The 26,887-nt window shown below is 56.0% G+C and overlaps 1 protein-coding gene across 2 annotated transcripts in view; it reads left to right on the plus strand.

Moving 5' to 3' along the window:
* The first annotated feature begins 820 nt into the window (after positions 1-820).
* The window catches only part of UNC5A (unc-5 netrin receptor A), a 63,534-nt gene continuing 37,467 nt past the window's right edge, over positions 821-26,887 (plus strand). Inside the window, exon 1 of one of the 2 annotated variants that reach the window (XM_059061631.2) lies at positions 821-1,126. In XM_059061631.2, coding sequence (XP_058917614.1) covers positions 1,057-1,126 — 70 coding nt within the window. In that variant the 5' untranslated portion in view covers positions 821-1,056. The remainder of the gene's footprint in view (positions 1,127-26,887) is intronic. The other variant, XM_067031934.1, reaches the window with a different exon arrangement.

The raw sequence follows: 26,887 nt of genomic DNA on the forward strand, positions 1-26,887 counted from the left end.
AGGCTCCTAGACCCTACCCTAGATCTCTCTAGCTCCCAAAGCCCGGTTGGTTCCTTCACGCCCACGTCTCCGACGCGGTGCGCACTCCGGGTGCAAAACAGCGCGCGCCCTGTCGGTTGCGCCGCTTCCTAGGATTGTTTTCCTTAGGTGAACGGTGCCGTGGGGTTAGAGAAACCTGGGGTCACTCTGAGGTCCACCGGGCTACGTGGCTGGGACTGCGGGTGGCGCCTAGTCTAGCCTACCGGCGTACCTCTGCTAGCGGGCTAGGGCCCGGAGAGTTCTCCTGCAGTCTCCTATCCAAGCTACGGGCTGGGTGGCGTACCGCGGTACACTGACAGCCTCGGAGCGCGGCCGGGAGGCGGGGACTGGGGTGGGCTGGGGGTAGAGAACTGCAGCGGAACCTACCCCGGGCACCCCTGCCCCGGGCCTCTGTCTGCAGCCTGGAGCCGGGCCGGGGTCGCCGCAGCCCTGGGCCCCTCCCGGGCCACCTGTGCGCAGGCTGGCGGCCCCGGGAGAGCCCGGATCCGGAGAACCGATCCGCTCCGGGTTTCAGACTCCTGGCTGGTCCCTGGAGATCGCGTGGGGCGGTGGGAGGCCTCCCCGCCCACCAACCCAGCCCCTCCCCGGGGGAGCCTCGGGCATCGCCGGGAGGGATCCCCGGAGCTGGAGGGTGGCCCGCTCGCGCGGCTCAGGGCGGCGGGGCGCCTCCTTCCTTCCCCCACCCCGCCCTGCTGCCGTCCCGCTCCGGTACTCCAGTCCGGATTTTGCGGCGCCCGCCGGCCGGCTTCCCGGCTGCGGGCTCCGCGCGGCGGCTGGCTCGGTGCGCGGCGCGGCTGGCGCTGCGCTCCGCCCCGGCTGCATTGCTGCGCTCCCGGTGCCCAGGGGAGCCCACGCGCCGCGTGCGCCCCGCAGCCGGCCGCCCGGAGGCAGCGCAGACCGCTGGCATGGGCCCCGGGGGTGCCCGGGGCTGGGGCTCTGGGCTGAGGCGCTGAAAGGCGCCCTCTCGTCCGCGGGGCCCCGCGCCTGGCCCGCCCACCCGCCTGCCCGCCCGCGGCCATGGCTGTCCGGTCCGGCCTGTGGCCAGCGTTCCTGGGCATAGTCCTCTCCGCCTGGCTCCGCGGCTCGGGTGAGTCACGCGCGCGCTCTGGGGAGGCTTGCGGGGGACCGTGCGCGCGAACGCTCGCTGCTCTGAGGGTCCTTGACCCGCGCTGCCGGACCCGGCCGGGAGCCCCCGGGGGCCAAACTTTGCGAGGCGGGACGCGGGGGCCGCCTCTTGCTGCTGCGCAGCTTCCCCGCGCGCCTGCCCGGAAGCCTGGGTTCTGCCAAGTACAGGAGCAGCTGTCAGCGCGTGGGGCTGGCGAGTGTAGACACCCCACGCCTGCAGGCGGGGGAAGTTCGCTGGTTGCCCGGCCCCAGAGCAGGGTCGGGGGTTTAGATCAACGCCCTGGTTGCCCGGCCCCAGAGCAGGGTTGGGGGTTTAGCTCTGACTTTGCCGGTTAGCAGATTAGAGGGTTTTGACCACATCCCAAGTGCCCAGGAAATTGAGGAAAGGGGTTAAGATACCTCTTCCCGGCAGCATCTGCCCCAAACAGCTGCTCACAATTCCCAGCTTGGCACCTGGCCTCTGCCCACGTCCGGAACACAGTGTCCTCCTCTGTCCTCGCCACACACGCTCGCACACGCACACACTCAGGCGTGGAGGCGCATACACTAGCCCCCCAACCCCTGTAGCCGGCACAATCAGAGCGCCAGGGCCCCTGGCCCGCGCGGTGGCTCTTGGCCTTCCTGGTGTGTGGGGGCCAGAGGTGTATGCTGTGGATCTACTACCGCGTCCTCCCCTCCCTTTCTCTGAACAACCCTCTCCCTCCCTTCGTGTCCCTTTGGCCACCCTCTCCTGCCCCATAACTCAGCCTTCAGCCCACCTCCTGGGGGTGGGGGGAGTTCCCCTGCATCCTTTGTTTGCTGTCCCTGAGCTTCCACCTAGGCTGAGTTTTGGGGGGCCTCCTGGTCTGTGCCCGACCCCCATGCACTTAGCAGAGCTGAGTGTCTATGTGTATGGTGGGGGGGGCGGGGGGAGGGTGTCATTCGTGTGATCAAGGGGGCATGGAGTTTGCCCTAGCAATTCTTGATTCTTGCTGCCCTGAGACCCTGCGGGGGTGCAGCTGAGCCTGGCCAGGCCATTGTTAATCCCAGGTGTGTCAGAAGGGAGCGTTGGGTTTCCTGAGATGGGAAGCCAGACTGACTGGAGATGAATGAGTGAAAGCTCAGAAACCAGCCTGATGATTGAGGCTGATGGCTGTTTCCTTAAAGGGTCTCTGCATAGTGCATCCTGCATCCACCACTGCCTGGCCACCCTCTGCGTCCTGCCCCCCCCCCACAGTTCTCCCTCCACCTCATCCCATCCAACTCTCTCTCCCTTTCCATCACCCCATCATCCCCCGACCAAATCCTCACTTTACCAAACCCCTCTGCCCCATGACCTCCCCTCCTCATCCAGACTGAGCTGGGAGGCTGCACTGCCACTGGGTGCGTCTTCATATTGCACACACGTGTGTGTTAGGAGTGTGTGCATCGCTCAGGGGTACGGGTTGCACCACTGACCGTGGTGAGCTGGGGGTGTTCGAGCTCCACACACAAGGGAGGCGTTGCTAGATACCCAGTAGGGGCCGGGACATGTTTACTGAGTCAGATGCGTGCAAGAGGGCTGTGTGGTCATATCTGCGTGTTGCCCACGTGAGCACGTGTGAGGGCCATGGGTTGCCATGTGTGCCCTGGCGATGACGGGGTTTGGCAGTGTGTGCAGCCTTGCTATGCGTGTGGCCAGATGAGCGTGTGTGACAGCTGTGAGCAGTGGCACAGGTGAGGGTGTGTAGATGAGACGGTGATGGGTACCGGTGAGTCAGGGTGCCGCTGCCCCGGGGGTGCTGCGTGGATTCCTTGGAGGCTGTAGAGTGGGGGAACCGCATCCCTGGGTCTCGAGGCACCTTTTGGGGCCTCGTGTAAGGTTGCCCAGGGAGCTGGCCAGTGGGCACTTGTGCCACCGGGCTGCCCTGGAGCAGAGCCTGCCTCTGGGCATCAACTCTCAGGCCCATGTGAGGGGCTGCGGAAGGGCATGGGGCCCTTCTTGTCATCTGGGGCCCCTTACTGCTGGCCCCCACAGGCTCCAGGTACATGTGCCCAGCAGGCTGGCCCTGCGCTGACCCCAGCTCCTCCCACACCGCCCATTTAGCTCCTTGGCAACAGCAACCAGTGAAATGTGTCTGTGAGTGGTTGAGGGAGGGACCGCTTGCCAGGCGGCAGGGGGCGCCGGGGGCCAGCACTTCTGAAGCCTCCTGCTCTCCAGGCCAAGTGCCCACCCTCTGTCTCCTGATAACACACAAAAGCCTCTCCCTTCAGCACACTTACCCGGGTGGGCCCTCTCTGTGCCCGGGCACACAGGGACCCACGTGCCTCACAGGCTTTTCCCATTCATACCCAGTCACGCAGCTGGTACCTGCCTCCCCACCCCTGTGAGCTGCACACACCTGTGTTTCCCTGGCTCAGATCTCTGCACTCCTGAGGGGGCGGGGCCCACGGGGAGCTGGATCTCCTGGAAGGTGGGGCTGAGGGGCATCACTTAGTCGTGGCATTGCCCATCCTGACCCCAACAGTCTGTCCCAGTGGCCGCTTCCTCAGGCGCCTCCCATACCTTCAGGGCTGATCCTGGACCCCTCTTTCCACCCCCCACCCCCAGGCTGGAGCAGTTGGTTGCTGGGAAGGTGTCTTAATTCTTCAAGGCTAAGAGATACACTGCTCTCACTCACCCTGCCTTGGGATGGGGGTCTGCTCTTTGGGGTCCCCCCAGGCACCCCAGAAGAGGGCTGGCCCTCTGACTGGCCCACCTGCCTCTCCTTGCCTGTGCTGGGAGGGGCTTCCCTTAGGAGCCTGGGATTGGCATTGATCCAGGTACCAGACCCCCCAGCCAAGAGGCACTGGCTGGCCTGGTTCCTGGTTCCTGAGCAGCCAACTTTGGCCTCAGCCAGGGGCCAGGACCCCCTGTCTTATATCCCTTCCTCCTGCCTCGTGCTGCTCTGGGCTCCAGAGCTGCAGACTCAAGCCATGAAGTCTCAGAGGCAGAAGCTGCCCTCAGCCAGGGCTGGAGGACTTTTCCAGGCAAAGGCCCCAATGCTGAGCTTGGCTGCCACCAGAGACACATGTATACACAGATGCACACACGCACACACACATGCACACACACACACACACACACACACACACGCGCGTGCGCGCGCACTGTCTCATGAATGTACCCAGACCTGCTCATTCCAGGCCAACCCTCTCCTGCAGTCCCCTCCTCCCAGGGGCCCTGCCGTCCCCGCTCCCCCCTTTCCCCCAGCCTGGGGCTGGAAACCTTAGTCTCTCTTGGCTCTAATCTTCTCCTTCACGCTTCATGTCTAATCTGTCACCAAGTCCTCCAGCTCAGTCCTACTTATGACTTTGCTCATGTCCCTCTCCTCCTTTGTCCCCTCCTTCCCCAGCCCTTTCTTCCTCACCTTTCTCACCTGGACCAGTGCAGTGGCCACTCATCCCCCTCCTGTGCCTCCTCCACTTAGACTAATGCCCCTGGTACCCAGCCTAGAACCCACTAGGAAGCCTTCTGTGGTGCCCCGGTGCCAGCAGGTAAAGTCTGAACCCTGAGCCCAGGAGCCCTTAGGGAAACACCTGCATCACCACACATCCCTGGGCTGATGTGTTGGCAGGTTGGGCGTCTTCCCTGGCTCTCACTGCCGGTGCGCTGGGCATCCACACCCCCAGACAAGCTCTTGCTTCCACACACTGTACTTCCCTTGCCTTGCAGAACCTGGTGCCCCCCAGCCAGCCAGCCACACTCCCCGTCCTATACCCCAACATCCTCAGCCCTGTCCAGATCCAAGCTAAGCCCCCCTGCTGCCTCCAGCCCCCACTGTTCTACTTATCTCAGCCCCCAGCTTCAATCCAGCCCCCTCCAAGAGGGCTCCCCAGCTCCCCCTAAGACCCATGCAAGGGCCACGGCACACTGATGAGCTCTGAGTGGGCTACAGGACAGAGGTACTGATTCTTCAGCCCTGGAGAGGTACGTGGGGCCTGGGGCAGCTGCCAGAGGCATTTGGCCTGAGCCACCTCCTGACTCACGCCAGTGCTTCCCACAAATATTGCCACTGTCTATGGCACTGCGACCCGGTTCTCAGCCCCCAGCGTGCTCCAAGTCACATCTAGTCAAGTGCTTATTTTTTCTCTTTATTTCCTCTGCTTGAGTTCGGGTTCTCTGGCTAGGCAGGGAGGGCTGCTGCGGCTGGGGAGGGGGAGAGAAGTTTGCTCTGTCCCCTCCGCAGCCCTCCAAATCCCTCCTCATCCCTGTGCCTGTACACACACTGCCCTGCTCCAGGGAGGCTGGAGATGGCTCCTGTCCAGGGCAGGGACTAGCTAGCTGACACCCCACACATGGATGGCAAACCAGCTCACGGGAGCCTGTGTGTCTGTGAGTCCCTCACACAGTTTTGCCCATGTATGTGGAATAGGAACCTCCCTGCCCACCCCCAGCCCTCCCAGGCATAGATGTTCCCAGGTGGGTGTCTTCTTGTGCAAGTAATGTCATTCTGGCCCCCACACTTGCAGAGTGAAACCCCTGGAAGGTAGGGCTGAGGGGCACCCAGCTGTGGCATTACCCATCCTGACCCTGACAGTCTGTCTGGGTGGCCCTTCCTTGGGCCCCACCCCCATCCTCAGGGCTGGAGTTGACACCAAGACCGGTGGCTCTGTGGTCACCTATGCAGGGCTCCTAGCTCCTGAGGCTCAGCCCCAGTGGAGCCCAGCCCCTGGGCCCCGACCATCCTCACCACCCAGATGGACGCCCAGCTTCCTGCAGTCAGTTCTGCTGGCTCAGCCCTCCGTTCCTCTTGTCTGCTACCATGAGAGTGGCATTGAAGGGTCCTCCTGCCTTCTGGGGAGCCTTGGCCCCCTCCTCCTGTCAGGTCTAGTAGAAAGGGCAGGGCTTAAGAGGCAGACAGGCCCGGTTTCAGTCTAAGCCACCTGACCTAGGATGAGTAACTTTTACTCCCCAGCCTGTTTCCACCTTTGTAGAATGGGGTCACGTCTGCTTCCTGAGGTTATAGTTACGAGTTGATGGGCAACATAGAGCACCCAGGGTGGACCCCGACATGGAGCAGGCATGCGTTTGCCTCCTTCCTCCATTTTCCCTGGCACCTGAAGGGACATGAGTTAGGACAGAGTGGGGTCTTCGGATGCATCAGGCCCCAGGCTCATATATAGGACAGAAGATGGTCTCTGTATAAGCTGTTTCACCTCTTGTTGCTCCAGCCCCAGGCAAGAGCCCTCAGGAGGAATCATTGCTTCTAGTTGCAAGAAGCACCCTACTCACCCCCCATCTGTACACACATCACCCCCTGCAGGGCCTGATTAAGACACCGTTTGCTGCAGTGTGCAAAGAGCTTTGTTTGGGGGTTCTGTGAACATGATGATTTGGGCTCAGCTTGTCCTGGAACTGTGTGCTGATGATCAGCTCTCACACACAGAACATGGCAGCAAAGCAGGGGTGGGGACCCTGGATGGAATCAATTCTGGTTCGGGCTCTGCTGTTTGATTGCTGTGTGATCTTGGACAAATAACTTAACCTCTCTGGGCTGTTTTCCTCTTTGTATACTAAAGGGTTGGGCTTGATGACTACTGGGGGCTGTGCCCAGAGAGGCTGCCTTGTGAGCCTGGGGTGGACTGTGCACTCAGCAGCAGGTTCCCCCAGGAACTGTTCATACCTGCCCAGCACCTGCCAAAGCCATCAACCACATTGGCAGCAGCTGCCTGTGTTGCCTTGGAGCTACGTGGCTGTTGCAGCAGGGCCAAAGGTGACTGTGAGACAGAGGTGGGAGTTGTGAGTCCCAGTGCCCAGGCAAGGAAGCAGGGTCATGCTTTAGCTGGTGAACTCCCCCAGTGGCAAAAACAGGCCTTATCAGGACCCCCAGAAGGTCAGAGCGCCAGTGCCTAAGGCCCACCCTCTTCCCAGGGACTGATGTCAGATGCCGCAGGCAGTCTTCAGTCCGCTGGGAGTCAGAACCCCAGGCACGTGGAGAAGGTGGTAGGATGGTTGAGTTGGCAGGCTCTGGGGTCGGGGTCAGGGTTTGGACCATGGCTCCGACTAGGGTGAGGCAAGGGAGGGGCCTAGGGTGCAAAATTTAAGTCATGCTAGTACAGGGTCAGCCCCTGAGAATGAGTGCCTCCTTACCTTTTGTACCCTTGGCACCCCCTGCCTCACCCTCGTCCTGGCTGTGGATCCAGCTCCTCCCTGTACTTCTTTATTTCCTTGTCTCTAAAATAGTCATAAGAGGACCTAACTCACAGTGTTGATGTGTGGATTAGGCAGACTGATGGCATGTCAATCTTGGCACACAGTAGGCACTCAATAAATGTTAGCAATTGCTGGTGAGGGATATAGCAGAGGGCACTGTTCCATCCTCTCCTGTGGGGAGTGGGGGAGTCCTTGGTGCCCTCTTTGTGGGAGAGGATGCAGCTAGGGGTCCAGGCAAAAGGGCAGAGGCCTGAGGGGAGATCTCCATTTGGGGATGGGGGACAGGCCTTGTGTCTTTTCTCTGCCGGCTTTGACACCCAGGGCAGGGCATATAGAAGTCCCCTGCCCCTCCTGCTCTCCAGGTGTGGTTGTTGGCTGCGCCATCCCAGCCCTGTTTGAGATGGAGACAGGGAGATTCATAGCCATCAGGAGATGCCTAAGTGGCAGCTGCTCCCCAGAGTAGGCCACAAAGGACAAATTTTAGGTCCCGCTTAGATGGGGGAGGGGACCCTGAACTTCCCACCTATGAGTGGGCCATGGTGAGAGCACCAAGGGCCAGTGCCCTGATGGGTGAGTCCCCCAGATTCACGCCCCTCTCCACACCTGGATGTCAGAGCTGTGTCCCTCTAGAAGGCTCAGGGTCACCTTGAGCTCCAGGCAAATACATGGCTGAGGTTTGGGGAGGGGGAGTCAGTCTATATTGATCCTTGGAGAGGGAGCTCTGGTCCCTGTATCCCATCTCTGCAGTATACCTCCCCAGCCAGGGTGGCAGGTGGGACTCCCTGTGCCCCACCCCAGCAAGTCCAGCTCAGAGCCTGCAGGGAGGTACACCCCAATTTAGACCCTACCCCCTCCTTATTGGAGCAGAGACCAGATGGAGTTGAGGGGCTTCTGCCTTTTTCCATATCTGCATCTTTTCAGCCCTTCTCGCCCCCCACCCCCAACAAAAAAAGAAAAAAAAAAAGGATGCCAGGCACTGTCAGGTAGGAGTGATTCCTTATGGTCCCGGCGTGACAGGCGTGACCGGAGCCTTCCCCTCTCCCCACCACGTTGTCCGGGTAGCTTGGCGGGTGGGGGTCGCGGGCTAGAGGCAAGCCTCCTGCGGGCGAGCTGCGGAGCACGTGAGCAGCCATGGAGCTGCAGGTGCCCGAGCCCAGGGGATTAGCAATTAGCCGCTGCGCCCGCCCGCTGGGGCTCTGGGGAGGGGCGCGCCGGGGCCGTCCAAGGAGAAGGGGCGCTGCGCATCCTGGCCCGCGGCCCCGCCCCCGCCCGGCGCCGGGTAATGAGCGCGCAGTAAACTCGGCGGCCGCGCGGAAGAAGGGCAGGATCCCTCCGCCCGCGGCCGCCCGCCGGATTAGCGGCTCTTTGTTCGGGGCCTGTTAACAAGTTGCTGGCTGAGCGCTCGGCTGCCGCCGGGGGAGCAGACGTCCAGCCTCCGGGCACGGCGGCTCGGCTCTTCGGTTCCCGCGTCCGCCCGACTGCAACCCCCCGTGGCGCCGCCTTCCCTCAGACCCCGGAGACGTGGCTGGGCGGTGGGCCCCTCTGGCGGTCTGGTGTGTGTAGCGGTTCCAACTCCCAGGCTGAGCTCGCGGCGGAAAGGAGGAGATTTCTGGGACACCTTCTGTAGGCTTCCAGTGCGCCGCTGTGGTCCGTCCCATTTTACAGATATGGGAGGGTATGGCTTCCCGAGGTCCTGCATGGGCATCGTAAGCAAGCCTGGGATTCCAACCCAGGTCTTTGACATCCAAACTCATTCTCCTCTGCTAAGACGATTGAAGCCTGCGACGGGGAAAGGAGGAGGCTTCGGTGGCAGAAACTGTCGTACCTTATATTCTTAATTACCTTGGTGATGGTAGAAACGGTGGCCGGTGCTGGGCGCTACCTGCATCATCTGATAAGAACCTCAGGACAACCCAGGAGGTAGGTGAGGTTAGTCCCATGTATTAGATGAGGACACTGAGGCTCAGAGAAGTGGCAGAGCTGGGACCTTGTCACTGCTCAGCCTCACCTCCCCCACCCACACCAGCGGGGAGCAGAACCAAGCCCCATGTGTCCATTTACTGTCAGGACCTTGTCTGGTGTCCCATGGACCTGAAAGCCCACTGGAGAGAGTGAGGGGACCTTGCTCCTCGGCGTGATCTTGGGCTCATCCCCTCATCTCCCAGAGCCCATTTCCCCCCTGTATCCTGCCTCTTCACACCAGCCCGCCACCAAGGTGCAGGTACTTTCTAATCCTGGGCTGGGATGTCCAGGCCACAGAATTTTGATTATAACACCCCCTGGGGGTCGGCTTTCCAACTTTTCCAGGGCCACACATCTTCAGGTGGCTCGGGCTGTTCAGAGCAACTTTCTTATGGGAGGTGGAATCCTTCCCAGTAAGCTCTCCCAGATAGTTCTTGGCTTTTCCTTCTGGGGCCACACAAGGGTAGCTTTTCTCTTTTCACTTATTTAAGACAGGACCCTATCTGCCCTTTGCCAAGCCAGGCACCTCCCATCCACTCAGGTGTTTCTCACGTAGCAGGTTCCAAGCCCCCTTCTCTATCCCCAACATCTTTGTTAGCTGCCTCTGGATGTCAGTCCCAGGAGGGCATCCCACTGTGAAACAACGCGCTGGTGTGGACTAGCATAGGATACTAAGTGTGTCTGTTGCAAATATTGGAAACCCCAACCCAAACTGGCTTAAGCAAAAAAAAAAAAAAAAAAAGGAGATTTATTGCCATGTTATTGCCAGGGATAGCTCTGGCTTCAGGCATGGTTGGATCCAGGGAGAACAGTGTGACCAGGATACATCCCTCATCTCTGCTCTAGCAGGGGATAGGGGGTGTGGGTGCCACTCTCCAACAGCCTTTCCCCTCACAGTACCAAGGTAGCTGCCAGAGTAACCAGAGCTACATGCTTGCAGGCCCAATCCAGGGGGAAAGGGAGAATCTCTCTTCCCTTAGCCATCCAACAAATGTCCTGGTCTTTCCTCATTGGTCCAATTCAAGTGCTGTATGAGTGAGACAGTCCCCACAGCCAGGGGTTATGGTTGTACAGGTTAGCTGGGCCCAAGCCACCTATGTCACTGTCCTGTTACCCAGGCTGTTTGCCACCACTCACAGCTTCTTGTTCATGGAGAAGGGATGGGCACATGATCCTCAAATTTAACCAGTATATCATCAGTACATTTTACCCAAGTATTTAATAAAAATGCTGACTAGCACCAAGGACACAGCCTGAGGCTGACAGGTAAAGACCCAAGTCTGGATCAACATTAGCCAATTAATCGGCTGTGTTAGAAAACAATGCTGGCCAGACTTCTTTGGTGGTGCAGTGGTTAAGAATCCGCCTGCCAATACAGGGGACACAGGTTCGAGCCCTGGTCCAGGAAGATCCCACATGCTGTGGAACAACTAAGCCCATACGCTACAACTACTGAGCCTGTGCTCTAGAGCCCACGAGCCACAATACTGAACCTGAGTGCCGCAACTACTGAAGCCCGCGTGCCTAGAGCCGAGCTCCGCAACAAGAGAAGCCACCACAATGAGAAGCCTGTGCACCACAACGAAGAGCAGCCCCTGCTCGCCGCAACTAGAGAAAGCCCACGTGCAGCAGTGAAGACCCAATGCAGCCAAAAATTTTAAAAAAGAAAACAATGCTGGCCATTCAGAAGGTTTTGCCTTCCCCTAAATGTGCTGTCACCTGGTTCGTATATCTCCATTTGCTGATCTTGAGATATTAAATCCAGACACACTGTTTCCAGTCCATTTCCAGTCCAGCCCTGACCTAATAGAACAGTAACCTTATGATAAGGGAAGCTGGTCTGGTGTGACAGGTACTTGTGGGTCCCAGCACGTCTCTCGGTGTCCCTGCTCCCCTTTGTCATCTGCAGCTGACTGAGAGGCACTACCAGAATCGTTCCTGGGGTCTGCATCGGGTTCACCAGGTTGTGGTTTTTCCAGTGGACATTTGTTGGGTTTTGTATCTGTCCAGCTTCCATTCCCAGTCCCATCAGAACTCCTTGACCTCTCCCCTAGTATAGCCTTAGTCAGTGTTCGACAGGCCCCTTCATCTTGGCAGCAGGGCCCAAGTGACACAGGTTAGTAATTTCCCTATCCTGGTTCCTTTCCTGCTTCAGAGCTTGCTTTTTAAGCCTCTTTTCCCTTCTCTCAGCAACCCAATTTCTCGCCAGTACTTCCCCCTTTTTGCTTAAATTTGTGAGAATCATTTTCTGTTGCTTGCACTCAAAGAACCTAACTGATGCATTCACCAAATACAACTTTCTTCCTTTTCTGAAAATTAGGCCACAGCTCACACATCTCCTGCCCTAAGACTGCTCCCCCTCCTTTCTCAGAGGTCAGCAGCAGGGTTCAGCAGGTCCCTGTGCCAGGACCTGAGGTGTAATTTATTAGGACCAAGAGACCTGAACTCATTCGCAACAAACACTCGGCCTGTCCTGATCTCGCCTGGCCTTCAGTGCTTTCTTCCTAGTGTTTGTCCTGCCTCTCCACTTCAGTGTTCTCAGGTGTAAAATGGTGGGGTGGGGAGGCCAGCTTTCCAGTACCCACCCCCACAACCAGTCAGAAGGCCCACCCTTTCCCGGTCCTCCTCCTCCAAGCCCCTCCTGTCCCATATTGCTTTGGCATTTCCCACAAGCTTCAGCTGGACCTAAGCTTACCCTTCCCTGCATGGTTCTCCAGTCCATGCCTCTCGTTGGTGGCTTTGTCCTTGGTTTGGGGCCATCCTTCCATGTTGGGCATGTCTGGTTAGAATATGAGCCTACCTAGATGTCTTGCAGCTGCCCTGACAAATTTTTTTTTTTTTTTTTTTTTTTTTTTTTTTTTTTTTTTGTGGTATGCGGGCCTCACTGTTGTGGCCTCTCCCGTTGCGGAGCACAGGCTCCAGACGCGCAAGCTCAGCGGCCATGGCTCACGGGCCCAGCCGCTCCACGGCATGTGGGATCCTCCCGGACCGGGGCACGAACCCGTGTCCCCTGCATCGGCAGGCGGATTCTCAACCACTGCGCCACCAGGGAAGCCCTGCCCTGACAAATTTTGAGAGTCCTTTTTCTTCCAGATATTTTGGGATCGCACAGCCAGAGGTCCATCTTTGAGACCCACCCGATCCTCTCAAGACCCTTTTCTTTTAAGACTCCTGGCTCCATTGGGGAGCTTGTCTTTAGTGTGAGTTGCCTAAAGCCTGGCACCCATAGGCTAGGACGCCCTTCTGAGGGTGGTCAGCATCCCCTCCCCAGCAGTGATGTGCTGGTAAATGTTTAACAGTTGGCTCTCTGGGAGAGCTGCAGGACAGATTTGCCGATTTCCATGGTGTAAATACTCCCACGATGGCCTATTTCAAGCTACCAGTGTGATGTTGACCAGCTTGCAAAATTCCAGAAATTTTAACAACAGGCTCTCCTAAGCCAGGATGAGCTGGCTCCAGCACATCGCTGTTCCCTGGTCACCCCAGCTCTCTGAAGAAGTGGTCACACGAAGGGAGTGATGAAGTCTCCTTAGGCCTCTCCCTGCAGGACCCACTGACCTCCCCAGCTCTTTGATGAGCTATGGGGTGGGGAGTCAGGCACTAGGAGATTGTGGTTAAGAGTCAGGGCCCTGGAACAGTTAGAATCCCAAACTGGGTGACCTAAGACAGGTGATTTCTGCTCTCTGTGCCGCGATTTCCTCATCCAGAAAATCTGGATAATGAAAGGCTCCAGCCTCGTAAGATTGTGAGGATTAAATGAGTTACTCTGTGTGGAACACTTAGCCCAATGCCAAACACAGGGTGAACGCTCCATAAATGGGACTGCTGCGGATGCTGTGTGGACAGCAATGGGGATACTCACCCTTGGCCTCCCTCTGTGACACCCCCTGAAGTGGTGGGGGGAGTAGGGTTCTTGGTTGACAGCACTGGCAGAGAGCATCAAGGCAGGACCCTGGAGATCTAGAATCTTGGGAAGGTGCTCATTCTGGGGTGATGAGCATTCATGAGAGGACTTGAGAAGGAAGGTTGATGTAATGAAAGATGACTCATCCAGAGGACTTGACCAGGTATGACTCCTGACAGCCTGGAAGCTGGGGTGGGTTCCCAGGACATGCAGAGTAGAGGTGACAGGGGTCACAGCAACATTCAAGAGCCCAGACAGGCCAGGCAAGGACAGTGCATCTGCTGACCTGCAGACTGGATTGTGGCTTCAGGGCTGGTCCCTGGCCACCCCTCTGCTTCTACTCCCAACTCTGGGTGTCCCAAGGCCAGAGGAGGAGAGGGACTCTGCCTAGGACCTTAGCATGTGGTGGCATTGGCCAGACAGTGAAGGGAAGGGGAAGAGCATTCCCTGGTGACAGTGTGTGTACAGGGGAGCTGGGAGGTGCAGCCCGGTTGAAGCAGACAGTGCCTGTGGGGGACCAGTGAGCAACAGCGCTGGCTGCATCGTTGAGCTGGGGAGTGACAGGCAGTGAGCGGTGTTTAAGGAAGATTAATCTGGCAGCGCGTGGAGGATGGATGAGAGCAGGGAGAGGCTGGAGGCAAGGAGACCAGCCAGGAGGCTGCAGCGGTCATCCAGGCAAGAAATGACGAGGCCTCCCTTCTCAGGGAGCAGGCAGTGGGGATGGAGTCAGAGAGATGGATGTGGGAGACATTTGAAGGGAGGAGCCTCTCGATGTTGCATGTGGGGGGCGAGGGACGGGAAAGAGGCAAACATGATTCAGAGCTTTCAAGCCTGGGGAAGTGATGTCAGAAACAGAAAATGGACGGGGAGCCTCAGCAGGGAAGAAGCTTAAAGAGCAACAAGGCTCCAAGAGCTGTGTGCTTCACCCAGGGAGCTTCACACTGCCAGGCCCTACCTAGAGGGTGGACATCAGTCAGGCACTTTGGCTGCAAGTAGCAGAAACTGGCTCTGGTCAAGGGAAGCAAAGGGAATGTAACAGGGGTGGTCAGGTTCAGTGGGTAACCAAGGGAGAGGCAAAGTCATGTCCTAGGAGAGAAGTTCTCAAAAGGTCAGGGTGACAATGGGGCTGTCCTATGTAATTCAAGTCACCGAAGGCAGGAGGGGAAAGTGGATTTGCTTTATTCTGTGTAGCCTTAGAGGGTAAGATCAAGACCAGCAGGTCAGAGATACCGGAGGCTGAGCAAGACCTTCCTAACAAGCAGTGACACTGGTGGCCTTGGCAGGCAGGGAGCTCCCCATCTGTGGGGCTATTGAAACAACCTGTCAGGGAGACTGTGGACTGGTGGCAGGTGGCCTTGGTGAGGCTCCATGGTAAAGGGGAAAGGATGGAGCTTTGGAAATGACTTCAGCTCCACTCTCAGCTCCACTCTTACTCGTTGGCCTTGAGAAGTTTCTTACCCATTGGGAACTGGGCTCTCCGGAGGGCTCCATCTCGTGGGATTTTATAGTTTCTTTGGTGTTTGTTGCTTTGATTGTGCAACACACATTCTCACCAGCACAGCAGTCTTCCTTAGGTGACCTCCTCTCCAATACCATGTGGTCAATCATGGGGCCCCATCCTGCCCCTAGAAAACACCTGACCAGGCTGGCAAATCCTAGTGGAGATCCTAGACACAGTGATTGGTCCAGGGTGGCCACGTGACCTGGGCTGAGCCAATCAGGATCCTTCCCATGGCTTTTACCACCTGGCGGTGGAGGAGTTGCCCTCTCTGCCCCTGAGGTTGGCAGCTATGAAGATGCAGGCAGAGATGTTGGGCCAATGTTGGCAGCCAATTCCCCCTTGTATGGAGAGAGCCTGGCTGCAGAGGGGAGTGAGGCCAACACACAGGGATAAGCAGAAGGGAGAGATGTCTGGTGGCCCCGAGGCCCTAGAGACTCAGGAGCCCCCGCAGCTTTTCTCTCAGTCCTGTGGGCTGTCCCCCAGCCTTCCCGGCACTTGAGCCAAGAACATCCCACTTTAGGCTTATGCCAATTTGGTTGGATTTCAGTGCCCTGCACCTGAACAGGGCCTGGCACAAGATCTCAGGAGGAAGATATGACGATATGGGTAAAGCACCCACCCAGAGGTATCTGGATGGCAGTGTGCAGGGCATGCAACCCGCAGGTGGCAGACAGAACATTCTAGACAATAGAGAGTTCACATAAAAGTCCAGATTTGGGGCTTCCCTTGAAAAGTTCGATCTGGGCACTGAGAGCCTGTTTTCCTGGGCAGGTAGGGGCTGGGACCTGGCTGCCACCTTGGCAGGCATACACCTGTCTGCCATACACCCGCACTTCCCAGGCACACTGAGGCTGCGTTCTAACCCCAGCACAACACTGAGGAATTGTATGGAAGCCTTTCCTTCCCTCCCTTCTAGCTCTAGAGACTGCATTTGGGGCCTTAGATTTCACCTGTTCAGTTGAGGTGGCAACAGCTAGTCAGGTGGAAAGTCTGAAAGATTATTGGAAACCTGGGACTGGCACTTTGAGGGGCAGGGAGGGCGGGAAGTAGAGATGAGAGGCCCGTTCAGAAGGAGCTGGTCATGGGCACTGTGATCTCAAGTCCCATTTTAAGGGGTGACTGGGGAATGGCTGCAGCCGAGATGGAAAAGGAGGATTTGGGGAGTGATTCCGAGGAAGCCAGAAGGAGGCCAAAGAGAGAGCATGGGAGCCTGGCGAGGAGTTTAAAGTTTTGAGAAGGACAGGGAGGCAGCCACAGGAGGGCTGCAGGGAAAGGCCCTGCCGATGAGGCCTGGAGGGTACACGTGCTGGGACGGGGCCAGGAATTGCCACCTGAGAGCCTGTGCTCGGCAGCATGAAACCAGTCTTAGAGATCGGGGATGAAGTGAGTGGGCAGGGCATAAGGGCCACTCAGAATTTGAAGTGCTGTGAGGGGAGGATGTCAGAGCCAGAAAGGGATCCTTGAGGGCTTCAGAGCAGGAGCCCGCGCAAAGGGAGCAGGGGCAGGACAGGTGTGATTGCTCGGCGCTTGCAAAGCCCTTGCACACAGCTCTCTGCAGGCAGCCTCAGAGGGGAAGTGACTTCCCGAGTCAAACGGCGGCCACTGCAGGCCAGGTCCCAGGCCCAGCCCCTCTGAGCACAGGTCTGTGCAAGGGGGTGGGGCAGAAGGCCCAGTGCACCAGTGAGCTTTTGAGGGAAGCCCAAAGGATGGACTGGGGGAGAAGGCCAAGTGAAGATGGGGACATGTCAGTCATTAAATAAGCGTTGATGAGGACCTACTGTGTGCCCAGCCCTGCATTAGGCACTGCAGATACACCGTGAGCAAGGCCAGCACTGTCCCCACCCTTGAGGAACTCACATTCTGGTGGGGGGAGGTGACCATGAACAAACAAGCAGACAGATTCAGATAATGAGGAATGCTCTTCAGGACTTGGAAGGCAGGCAGAGAGGGACGCGTGACCTGGGGCCCCGGGTGAGCAGATGCAGGCGTGTTGGCTGGCACATTAGCCTGGATGGTCAGGCCTCTCTGAGGAGGTGCCAAGTGCGCTGAGACCCGAATGACAGGAAGGAGCCAGCTGTGGGGGCAGCGGCCTGGGGGTGGGAAGGAGCATGGTTTGTGGAGGTCCCCTGTGGTCTGGGCGCAGGGAAGTGTATAGTTGGGTGGAGAGAAAGCATGATTTGTCCCTGTGTTCATGTATGCTGTGTGCCCCTCAGCTTCCTGAAAGGCACCGTCAGAGGAGCTGAGTGATTAGAAGTCCCTCTGAAGGCAGATCCAATAGGATCCACAGGAGTGAGGAAGGTTGCTCAGAGGTGTGGGTACTGTGCAAGAGAGCCCAGGCCTGGGGTGGTTGCATGTCACCTGGACTGGGGGTCGGGAGCCCTGGGTCCCAAGCCTGCGCTGAGTTCAGAGGGTGGGCCCCAGACCAGACACACTCCTCTGCCTCATTTGAGAAATGGAGAGGATGACCAGGGCCTGGGCTGTCATGGCGCTGGTCCTGAGGCCTTAGAATGGAAAGGGGCAGGCTAAGGGCTGGGAGAAGGGAGGGTGTGGGGAGAAGCCAAGACAGGCCCCTTCAGCACCAGCCTGCAGTCTCAGTGCCTGGTGTCCCCACCTCCTTCCAGTATCAGGTATGACCCTGTAAAATGAGCTAGGAGAGTCCAATGCAGTTGAGATTCACTCCCTTCTCAAGTATGTTATTATATATATAATTGAGGTGAAATTCATATACCCTAAAATTAACCATTTTAAAGTGCACAATTTAGTGGCATTTAGTATGTCCACAATGTTGTGCAACCATCACCTCTATCTAGTTCCACAGCACTTTCATCAGCCTCAAAGGAGACCCCATTAGCTGTCACTCCCCAATTCCCCCCACTCCCCAGCCCCTGGCAAACACCAACCTGCTTTCTGTCGCTACGGATTTGTCTATTCTGGGTATTTCATGTGAATGGAATCATACAGTGTGTGGCCTTTAGTGTCTGGCTTCTTTGACTTAGCATGTTTTCGAGGTCCATCCATGTTGTAGCACATATCAGTGCTTCGTTCCTTTTTATGGCCAAGTAATGTTCTGTTGTATGGGTAGACCATGTTTGGTTTATCCGTTATCATCGGTTGATGGACATGTGGTTGTTTCCAGTGTTGGGGCTATTGTAAATAATGCTGCTCTGAACATTTGTGTGCAAGTGTTTGTTACCCAGGAGTGGAATTGCTGGGTGATATGGTAATTCTAGGTCTAATTTCTTGAGAAATCACCAGACTGTTTTCCTCCACCAGCAGTGTGTAAGGGTTCCAGTTTTCCACATCCTCATGCTTATTTTTGAAATCGTTAAATTCTTGCAAAAATTGTTTTTTTCCTCTCTTGGTGCTCCAGCTTTGCTAGTGCCTGAGTTCATGTGGAGGCCACCGCCAGGCCAGCCAGCCCTGCCTGGTGTGGGTTACATGGCCCAGGATTGGCATCAAAGGGCAGGTTGGGGTGACAGGGGCAGCTGGGGACACATGGCCCTGCAGTGGGTCAGGCTGGCTGTCAGGGAAAGGTCAGGCCTCTTTCTACCCTCTGGGACTCTGTTTCCCTCAACCCCTCCCTTCTTCTCCACACATGCCCCCAGCCAGGAACTGCCCTCGCCGTCCCTCTGCTCCGTTTTGTGTGTGTGTCTCGTCACCAGGATAAATGTAGCTACAAACAATGCGGCGGGCTGGGTGCTAATTTGTCAGACGCAGTGCACGGCTGTGATTCCGAATACATTAACATTTTCACATGAAATCATTTCAATTTTTAGTGATTAAGAAGTATTTGTTTTAAAGCATCAGGGTGATTTACTGCAGGCCTAGGGGGCTGTGGAGGGGGTGGAGGAGCCCCCAGGTGTGATGTCATTTGTAGGTACCAGCATGAGCAGAGATCACACCAGTCACCATCCCTCATGTACCCATGCCCACCTTGGGCTTCCTGGGTGTGAGGCTGGAGGTGGCAAAGAGTGGGCAAGTCTCAGGACCAAGAGGTGGAGACTCCCCCTAATCTCAAGTAGCAGCCTGTCGCCTGTCACTCTGTCTTAGCTTCTTTGTGGCACTTATCAGCATCAGAGATGACCTTCTTTTTTTTTTTTTTTTTTTTTTTAAAGAAGATGTTGGGGGTAGGAGTTTATTAATTAATTTATTTATTTTTGCTGTGTTGGGTCTTGGTTTCTGTGCGAGGGCTTTCTCTAGTTGTGGCAAGCGGGGGCCTCTCTTCATCGCGGTGCGCGGGCCTCTCACTATCGCGGCCTCTCTTGTTGCAGAGCACAGGCTCCAGAGCGCAGGCTCAGTAGTTGCTCCGTGGCATGTGGGACCCTCCCAGACCAGGGCTCAAACCCGTGTCCCCTGCATTAGCAGGCAGATTCTCAACCACTGCGCCACCAGGGAAGCCCCGAGATGACCTTCTTTATTGACTTGTGTACTTATTTTCTACTTCCCTCCACATTAGGACATAAGTTTCTTGAGAGGCTGTGGCCTGCTCACTGCTCACTGTGTCCCCTGAGCCTAGAACAATACCTGGCAGTTAGTAGAAGCTCAGGATTTGTTGGGCAGATGGACAGACAGGCGGGAGAGTGGATAGATGGGTAGCTGGATGGATGAGTGGGTAAATGGGTGGTGGACGGGTAGATGGATGTGTGGATGGATGGGAGTGGGGAGGGTAGATGATTGTTCAGGGGGCAGGGAAGACCCCTCGCTGTACCGTGAATCCTGTTTTCCTTGAGTCAAGCTCTCTCTGGGACTTGAGGGACACCAGCCCTCTCAGGCAAGCCACCTCTGCTGTACCAGGCTTCCAGGCATGTGGGAAGTACAAGTTCATTAGCACGAGGGCTGGTACTCACAAGCCTTCGACCCCTGCACTCTTCCTCATCACTGCCACTCTTTAGAGCCTATCCGTGCCTGCCTCTCCGAGTGGATGGGAGCCATTGAGGGTTCCCTAGGGTGCTGGACAGACCGGCTCCTCCAGGACCCAGCTGCTGCCAGCCTTCTTAGCTAGGGACCCTCTGCTTCCCTCCCGGGGGCTCCCAAGCCGGGTGGCCCTCTCCAGGGCAGCTGAGGTCTGGGCATGAAGGACGGGCCTGCAGGGGACACGTATGGTGTGCACTGGCATGTGTGTGTGACAGGACGTGCTCAGAGCTTGGCCAATTGGAAATCAGGCTTCTTCAGCCCTCGCTCCGTGGGGGTCACACAGGAGGCCCTGTGTCACCCTTCTGTGCCTCCCAAACTTTAGTGGCCCTGCACCCCACCCCCACACCCCAGATCAGACTCCTCCCCCACCTACCCCAGCGAAAGGAAAATGAAGCTTTTATCGTTCAGCAGAAGCAACATCAGAAAACAATTATTGTTTTAATTACCTGCTGTCGCCGTACAAGACAGGGAGGTTGTAAAGTGGGATAAAATCTTTCATGTTAATGGACTGCCAGCTTGGGCCAGGGTGCGATTTATGGGACTGCAGCTGTCAACTCCAGTCAGCTGGTACGGAGCCCCCCGGGCCCCTCTCCCCGTCCCTGGGGCCAGGTCTCCCATGCCAGGGGCATTGTCCATCACCTTCTACTGCGACACAGCAGGGGTCCTTGACTCCGAGCCCAGGAGTGCTCAAGACAGCACATACCAAGGAGTGTCCTAGAGGCTGCATCCCCTGCAGGGTGAACCTTGGATCGGCCCCTCTTTCCACTCCATAGAAGCCATGCCGGTGTTGGGCTGGGGCCATAGGCTCTCTCCCCACGACACTGCTCTGCTGTGGCTCCCCCATCCTCCAGCCACACAGGATCAGTGCCCTGGCTACCATCTTGGACTTCTGCACTGCCCAGAGCCAGCCCTCCCCACAAGCCCTGTAACCTCACACCTGTCTCCTCTTCCTCTGCCTCCCAAAACCTCTCAGAGCCTGAATGCCACCTCCTGGCAGAGATCCTCACCTGTCCTGCCCTCAACCAACCCAGCCCCACTGCTGTGCCTGCACCTTCCCAAAGCCCATCATGGCACAGCCCTGCTCAGGAACCAGCCTGTTATGTGCTAAGCTCTTTCACACATTATCTCATTGAAGCTTCACAACAGAGCTTTGAGGAGGTGCTGTCATCATGCTCCCCATTTTACAGACATGGAAACCAAGGCATGGAAAAGTCAAGCGTTTGGCTGGCAGTCTGACTTCAGAGGGCTGGTCTGAAGGCTACAGGGAGTAACGGTTGTGAAATGTGTGGAAGAGCGCCAGGAATAGAGTTCATGCCCCAAATGTTTTAGCTCTAATAATAATTCTTGTTATTGCTGTTCAACCTGGAGCAAATCACTTTGCTGCTTTAGTTACACCTCACTTTCCTCATCTGTACAATGGGGACAGCCATCGCCTATCCTATAGCATGAGAGGATCAAATAAGCCACGTGCACGGCTCAGAGCAGGGTGCGTGGTGAGAGCTTGGACCCGTTAGCTGCAGTCCTTGCTGTTTCCGTGGTAATAGTGGTGGAAGTTAAGGCTGTGAAGAGAAGTTGAGTCCACATTATGCAAGGCCCTTAATGCCACATCAAGGAGTTTCAAGCCATTCCAGAGATAGTGGGGAAGCTGCTGAAGATTTTAAATCCAGAAAGCCATGTGATCAGATCTGGGTTTTAGAAGGATCATGGTGACCCAGTGGCAGATCGATGGGTGAGGGAGCAAAGCTCAGTACCAAAATGATCCAGATGAGGGCTGACGAGGCCTGCACCCCAACTGTGCAGAGACAGTTCCAGCCGTGGTGAAGGTGAACAGGCAGGGCTTGTCATGACTTGGGCAGAGGAGGAGTGAGAGGAGCGTCAAGGGTCTGCACGGGGCCGGCCTCTGTGGGGACTCATGCTTTTTTAGATCTTCCCTGCCTGGTGCCAAGCACGGGGCCAGCACAAGCGGTGACTGCTCCCGCCTCCAGGACATGGGTAATTGGCTAAAGCCCAGGGAGCAGTGGAGACATCTGGGGCTGGGGCCAAGTCTGAGTAGGGAGGAGCCCAACTTGAGAGAATCTTCTGGCCATTGCCGGGGACTTGGGTGGGGCTTCTCTGAGCGACCTCAGGGGCCTGGCTTTGTCTCTGGATGGGCTCAGGTGCAGGGTGTGAGTCTGCCCTGGGTGGATTTGCTCATTCATTCATTCACTCACCCACTCATTTGTTCATTTCTCAACTCATGTCTTCAACAAATAATTGTTGAGCACCATCTCTACTGGGGGGTGGAGACGGGTCTGAGCTGGCCCCTGAGTATGCCAGGAAGTAGGACAGAGCGGTACGCACACGCTCCCAGAGCTGATGTTCTAGTGGAGGAGACGGGCAACGAGCCAGTGAACAAATGAAGAAATGAAATAATTGCATGTTGTCGGGAGTGCAGGGGAGAACAAAGAAGGAGATGAGACGGATCTCCCTTCCTCCCTCCTCTTCTCGGGCCCTGTCCTATCTGCCTATGAGAAGTGGCCCATGGCTCCCCAGCCCTGCCAAGATACATTGTTGGCATTAGCAGTCTGGCCTGCCCGATACGTCTCCCTGTCTTCCCTGGATTGCTTCCCCCATTTTGGCCATCACTTCAGAACTCTAATATATTCCCCAGGGCCTGGGAGGGGCCATTCATTTAAAGATCTTTCTATGGAGTCTTCTCCTCTGAGGACCCTGAGGGGAAGAAAAATGCCAGGAGAGGATGAAAAAGAGAGCCAGGGAGATCTGATTTCAGAACTCCCAAGCAGCAGAACAGATGCAGAAGGGAGCAGGGCCCTGCTTGCTCAGAGAACTATCTATCCCGCGGTATAAGTGCCTCCCACCCTCCCTCTCACCCTCTGCCTGTGCCCCTGCAGGAATCTGAGCTTTGCCACCCTGCCTTCCCGGGGAGAAGCTGTCCCCAGGTGCTGGGAGATGGTTCCCTAATGACAATTCAATTTGCCGGTGTCTCTCCCTCGTCTCTGCCAGTTCTCTGAGGAACTGTGAGGGCTCCGGTGCGGGCCAGCCTCTCTGTGCTCCATTCCTGTAGCTGAGCCAGAGTGGCTGGCAGGCTGGGCCCACCGTGTGCCAGGTGGCAGCCCCAAGACAGAATGGAGTGTGAGAGGTCGATGGCAGTGCTCTGGACCCTGGTTGGTGCTCATATGACTGTCTAGGCTGGAAGTCATCACCCGTTTGGGATTTCGGGCGGCAGCTGCTTCTCATGAAAACATTGTGTAGTTCCAGGTCCCCGCCTAGCACTGTGGGCAACCCCTGCACTCAGCAGGCAGCATGGCCATGGAGAGAGGTGGTCTCAGGGTGGCTTGGTGGTGTGACGGATGTTCTCATGCATCACATGAGCCTGGGAATGGGGCCTCTGGCCAGGGACTGGCTTGTACACCTGGAGGTAGACATCAGTATTGATGTGACCCAGGAAGTATGTGCTTGTGGGTGAAGGTGACCTCACTGCATGCTTGGAAAGCAGGGATGACTGCCCCACAAGGCCAGCCCCTGGGGGCTTAGGGCCACCTGCTCTTCTAAATGTGAACAGAGGCTGTCTGCCTGGTCTGCTGTGTGCTCAGTGTATGAGACTCACATGAATGCTCCCAGGTGGAGGCAGCTGGGCGCCCTGCCCATGGCTGAGAGAGGTCCTCATCCAGGATTCTCTAACCACCCTGGTCCAAATTTCAGGAAATTCCCTGATCCCCTCCCAACAGTTCCAGATGCTCCAGAGCCTCTGATCCATTTCTCTCATGTGCTGGCATTTCCCTGCCTGGCTCCATCCCCTTCCCTCCTGTCAAACATATGAAATCACTGGATTCCTCAAAGAGCAGCATCAAGTTCCTCCTCAATGTGCAGGTGTGTTGAGTGAGTGTGGAGGGAAGTGTGGCAGGGGTGGAGGATAGACAGACACTTGTGTGCCTGAGCATGGGCGTAGAGGCACCAGCACCAATATTAATAGGTGCCTTGATAAAGGGAGTATGTCTGTGTATATGTGTGGGTGTGTGTGTGTCCTCTGGGTGTGTCCTAAGTGTTCTGGGGTGTGGGTTCCATGTATGAGTATGTCTTAGAAATAGATTCATCTGGAAATTGTAGCAACTGTTTTATCATTGATAAGGAGCCGACAAAGAAAGGAAACAAAAGGTCTGAATGAATAAACAGTCTTCTGGGTAGAGAAGTGTAAGATGTGAGCTCGGCCAAGAATTGGAGCTTATCTTTTTTATTTTATTTTTTTAACATTTAAATAAAAGATCTGGAAGAGAATGTGTATAGTGAAATCACCAAGTTTGCAGTTAAATCTAAACTCTCCTGGGTGTTAGTGAAATGCCAGGCTGGTGAGGGATAAGCTTTAGGAAACTCTTATCTTGACAGGCAATGGGCTGGGCAGAGAATGGCCAGCAAGTTTCAGTTTGGGGGAAGTGATGTGGATGGTGTCTCGGGGAGGGTGTTTGGAGCTTCTTTCCTAAAGAGGGACCCAGAAGGACAATCGAAAGCTGGGCATGGTTGGGAAGGGAATTTGAAGTGAGCCAAAAATATTCTCCTCCCCAACACACGAGTGAGGTATACCTGTATCCAACACTCTGGCGTGCTTGTGGTCATGTCTCCTTAGGGGAGCACCAGCCCAGGATTGAGGAAACCTGGGTTTTATTACAGACTCACATGGTCTGGGTAATTCATTTCCCTTCCTTGACCCTCAGTTTGTACATCTGTGAAATGGAGGTAATGATCCCTGGTGGACCTGCTTCACAGAGAGGAAGAGACTGAGATCTCACTCAGAGGACAATGTGTAGGTAACTGTAAAGTTCAGTGCAACTGTGAGTGGATGTTATCTAGGGAGTTGCGATGAGAAGGAAACTGTCATATAAAGTCATTCTAGCCCACCTGGGACAACTTCACTGTACAGAGAGAGGCTAAGAGGGAATATGATAGAAATCTATAAAATCAGAAAGGGCATAGAGAAGGGAACACGGCTTCTTCACTAAATCCCAGCCTGACAAAATGAACCCCTCCCCACTCCTGGCACCCACCGAAACTCAGGAGAGGGAAGTTTAAAAACAGTAACCAGAAATCCTGCTGCACTCAGCAGGGAATAAACTTTGAAAATCATTTCCCCTAGAGGTCATACAGGCTGGAATTGCTTCCAGAAAGGTTTAGATAAGTTCATGGATATCAGAATCAGAGTGGTTCTTGGGCAGAAGTAGCATGTTAGGAGGCCTCTGCACTGTGGGGATGATGTCAGAGAGGAAGTCCCCAGCACAGCCAAACGCCTGGGCCAGACCTAACAGCGCTGTCCCTGCGCGTGTGTGTGTGAGTCTGTGTTTAGGACTAGCTTGTTCCTATCTGATGGGGATAGCTCCCCTCTCACCAGTCCACCTCTGTTCTGAAACTCCCTTTACTTCCTCCCCAGTCCATCATTCTCATTGCTGCTCCCACATCCCCCTTAAACTCCATTCCAGGAGTTCCCTAGCCCACCTCCCAGAATTTCACTCTCAGTGCTAATCTTTGTCTCCAGCTTGTCCCTGCCATCTCACCTCTCATCACAGAGCAGCCACGCCCGCCCCCCCCCCCCACAGGCGCCTTGCCTGGCAGTGCGCATGAGCTGCTGAGGACTGGAATCTCCTGCCAGACCCTCCGGTTAATGCTGTTGGCATGCAGCTTCTCTCTCTGGCTGCTTGTCCAGAGTCCATCTCTGCCTGGCTGCCTCTCCCAGGGTCCCCAGCAGAGGCTGATGTTCAGGCCCTTCAGGGACCCACAACCCTGGAGAGCTTGGGCACGTTAGGATGAACTGATATCCACACTGGGGAAAGGGTCACCATCAGGAAACAGGCTTGCTTGGGTCTGTGCAAGGCTATCTGTCTTGTGCAGAAGGTCTTGGGGGACTGGGATTAGCAGGGGAGGCAAGGTTATGGAGTCTGCTTGCCCCCCGTGGTTCCTAAGATGCTTTGAGACCTTTCCAAGTCACCACGGATGGGCCGTGTAGCTAGCTGTGAGCTCTGTTTTAGCACCACGGATAGCGGTCTTGGGCGCAACAGGGATTTCAGCACCATGGACAGCCAACGTGGTGCCTTGGCTGGCTCCTGGAGCTGAGACTCTCCAACCTCTGCTACCTACCTCCGCCACCATCTCCAGAGAAATCATTTATCCATTCGCCAAGATTATTGGGCACCTACCTATGGGGTGCCAGTCACTGTTTTAGATGCTGGCAGCACTTTATAGAATGAAGCGAACACTTGCCCTGTGGAGCTTCCATTCTCCCAGGTGTGGATGGACTCCCACCCCATAGGCTTCCACTGACACTCCCAGAGCTTGTTCCAGGTAAGGTGGCCATGGAGGCTGAACAGATTATGCCTTCCTGCAAACCTGATTCTGTGGCTTAACTCTGGTGGAAGGGAGCTGGAGAGGTAGGAAGTAGGGATTGGTGAGGCCAGTTCAGAGGGTATTTTAGGATTCTAGGAACCCAGTGTGATCCACTCATGCCCCATGAGTCCCCGGTGCCTATGGAAATAAATAGCAGTTCCCCAACCTGTCATTCAAGCCCTTGGTAAAATGTTCCTGATCCATACTGCCAGTTCTATCTTCCTACTCTCTTCTTCTGCTTCCTACACTCTAGCCAAACTGGATTCTCAAAGAATCTTTTGGTTGCAATATGACAGAAAACTCAACTCAAACAGACCTAAACAGGAAGTGGATGTTATTGACTCTGGTAACTGGAAAGCCCAAAGGTATGGCTGACCTCGGGCAAGGTTTGATCCACTGGCTCAAGCAATGTCACTCTGGAGCTACTCTCTCCGTTTCTCTGCTCTGCCTTCTCTGGTGTCAGCTACATCCTTGGCCTCCTCAGGGCTGCCCCCAGCAACTCCATAATCTCCCTGTCTTGGTAACAGAATGACTGCAGCAGCCTAGTCCCTACCTCCTTGCCCCACACCATTTAGGGGAGCAAATGTCTCCAAGGACCTCACTGACTGCCTCCCGTGCCTCTCCCAAACCATTCCTCACAGTCAGGGCAGGAAAGACAATTGGTTTAAGCCAATCAGGGCCCACTTCTGGAGCTGGGAAGTGGGGTGGGGGTCATTTCCACCCAAACCACATGACTGAATATGGAACAGCAGGGGATCCCCAAAGAAATGGAGCTGATATTAGGGAAATGGGAAAGACGGAGGCTGGAAGGGCAGTTCACAGGTGTCCAGTTATTGAGAGTGCTAGTTTTTTTTTCTGATTCTGTGATTTTGCACCTGTTTAATCCACCTACTGATACCCTCTGCCACATTCAAAGTTC

Source organism: Kogia breviceps, chromosome 4 (assembly GCF_026419965.1).
Source record: "Kogia breviceps isolate mKogBre1 chromosome 4, mKogBre1 haplotype 1, whole genome shotgun sequence".
Lineage (NCBI taxonomy): Eukaryota > Metazoa > Chordata > Mammalia > Artiodactyla > Physeteridae > Kogia > Kogia breviceps.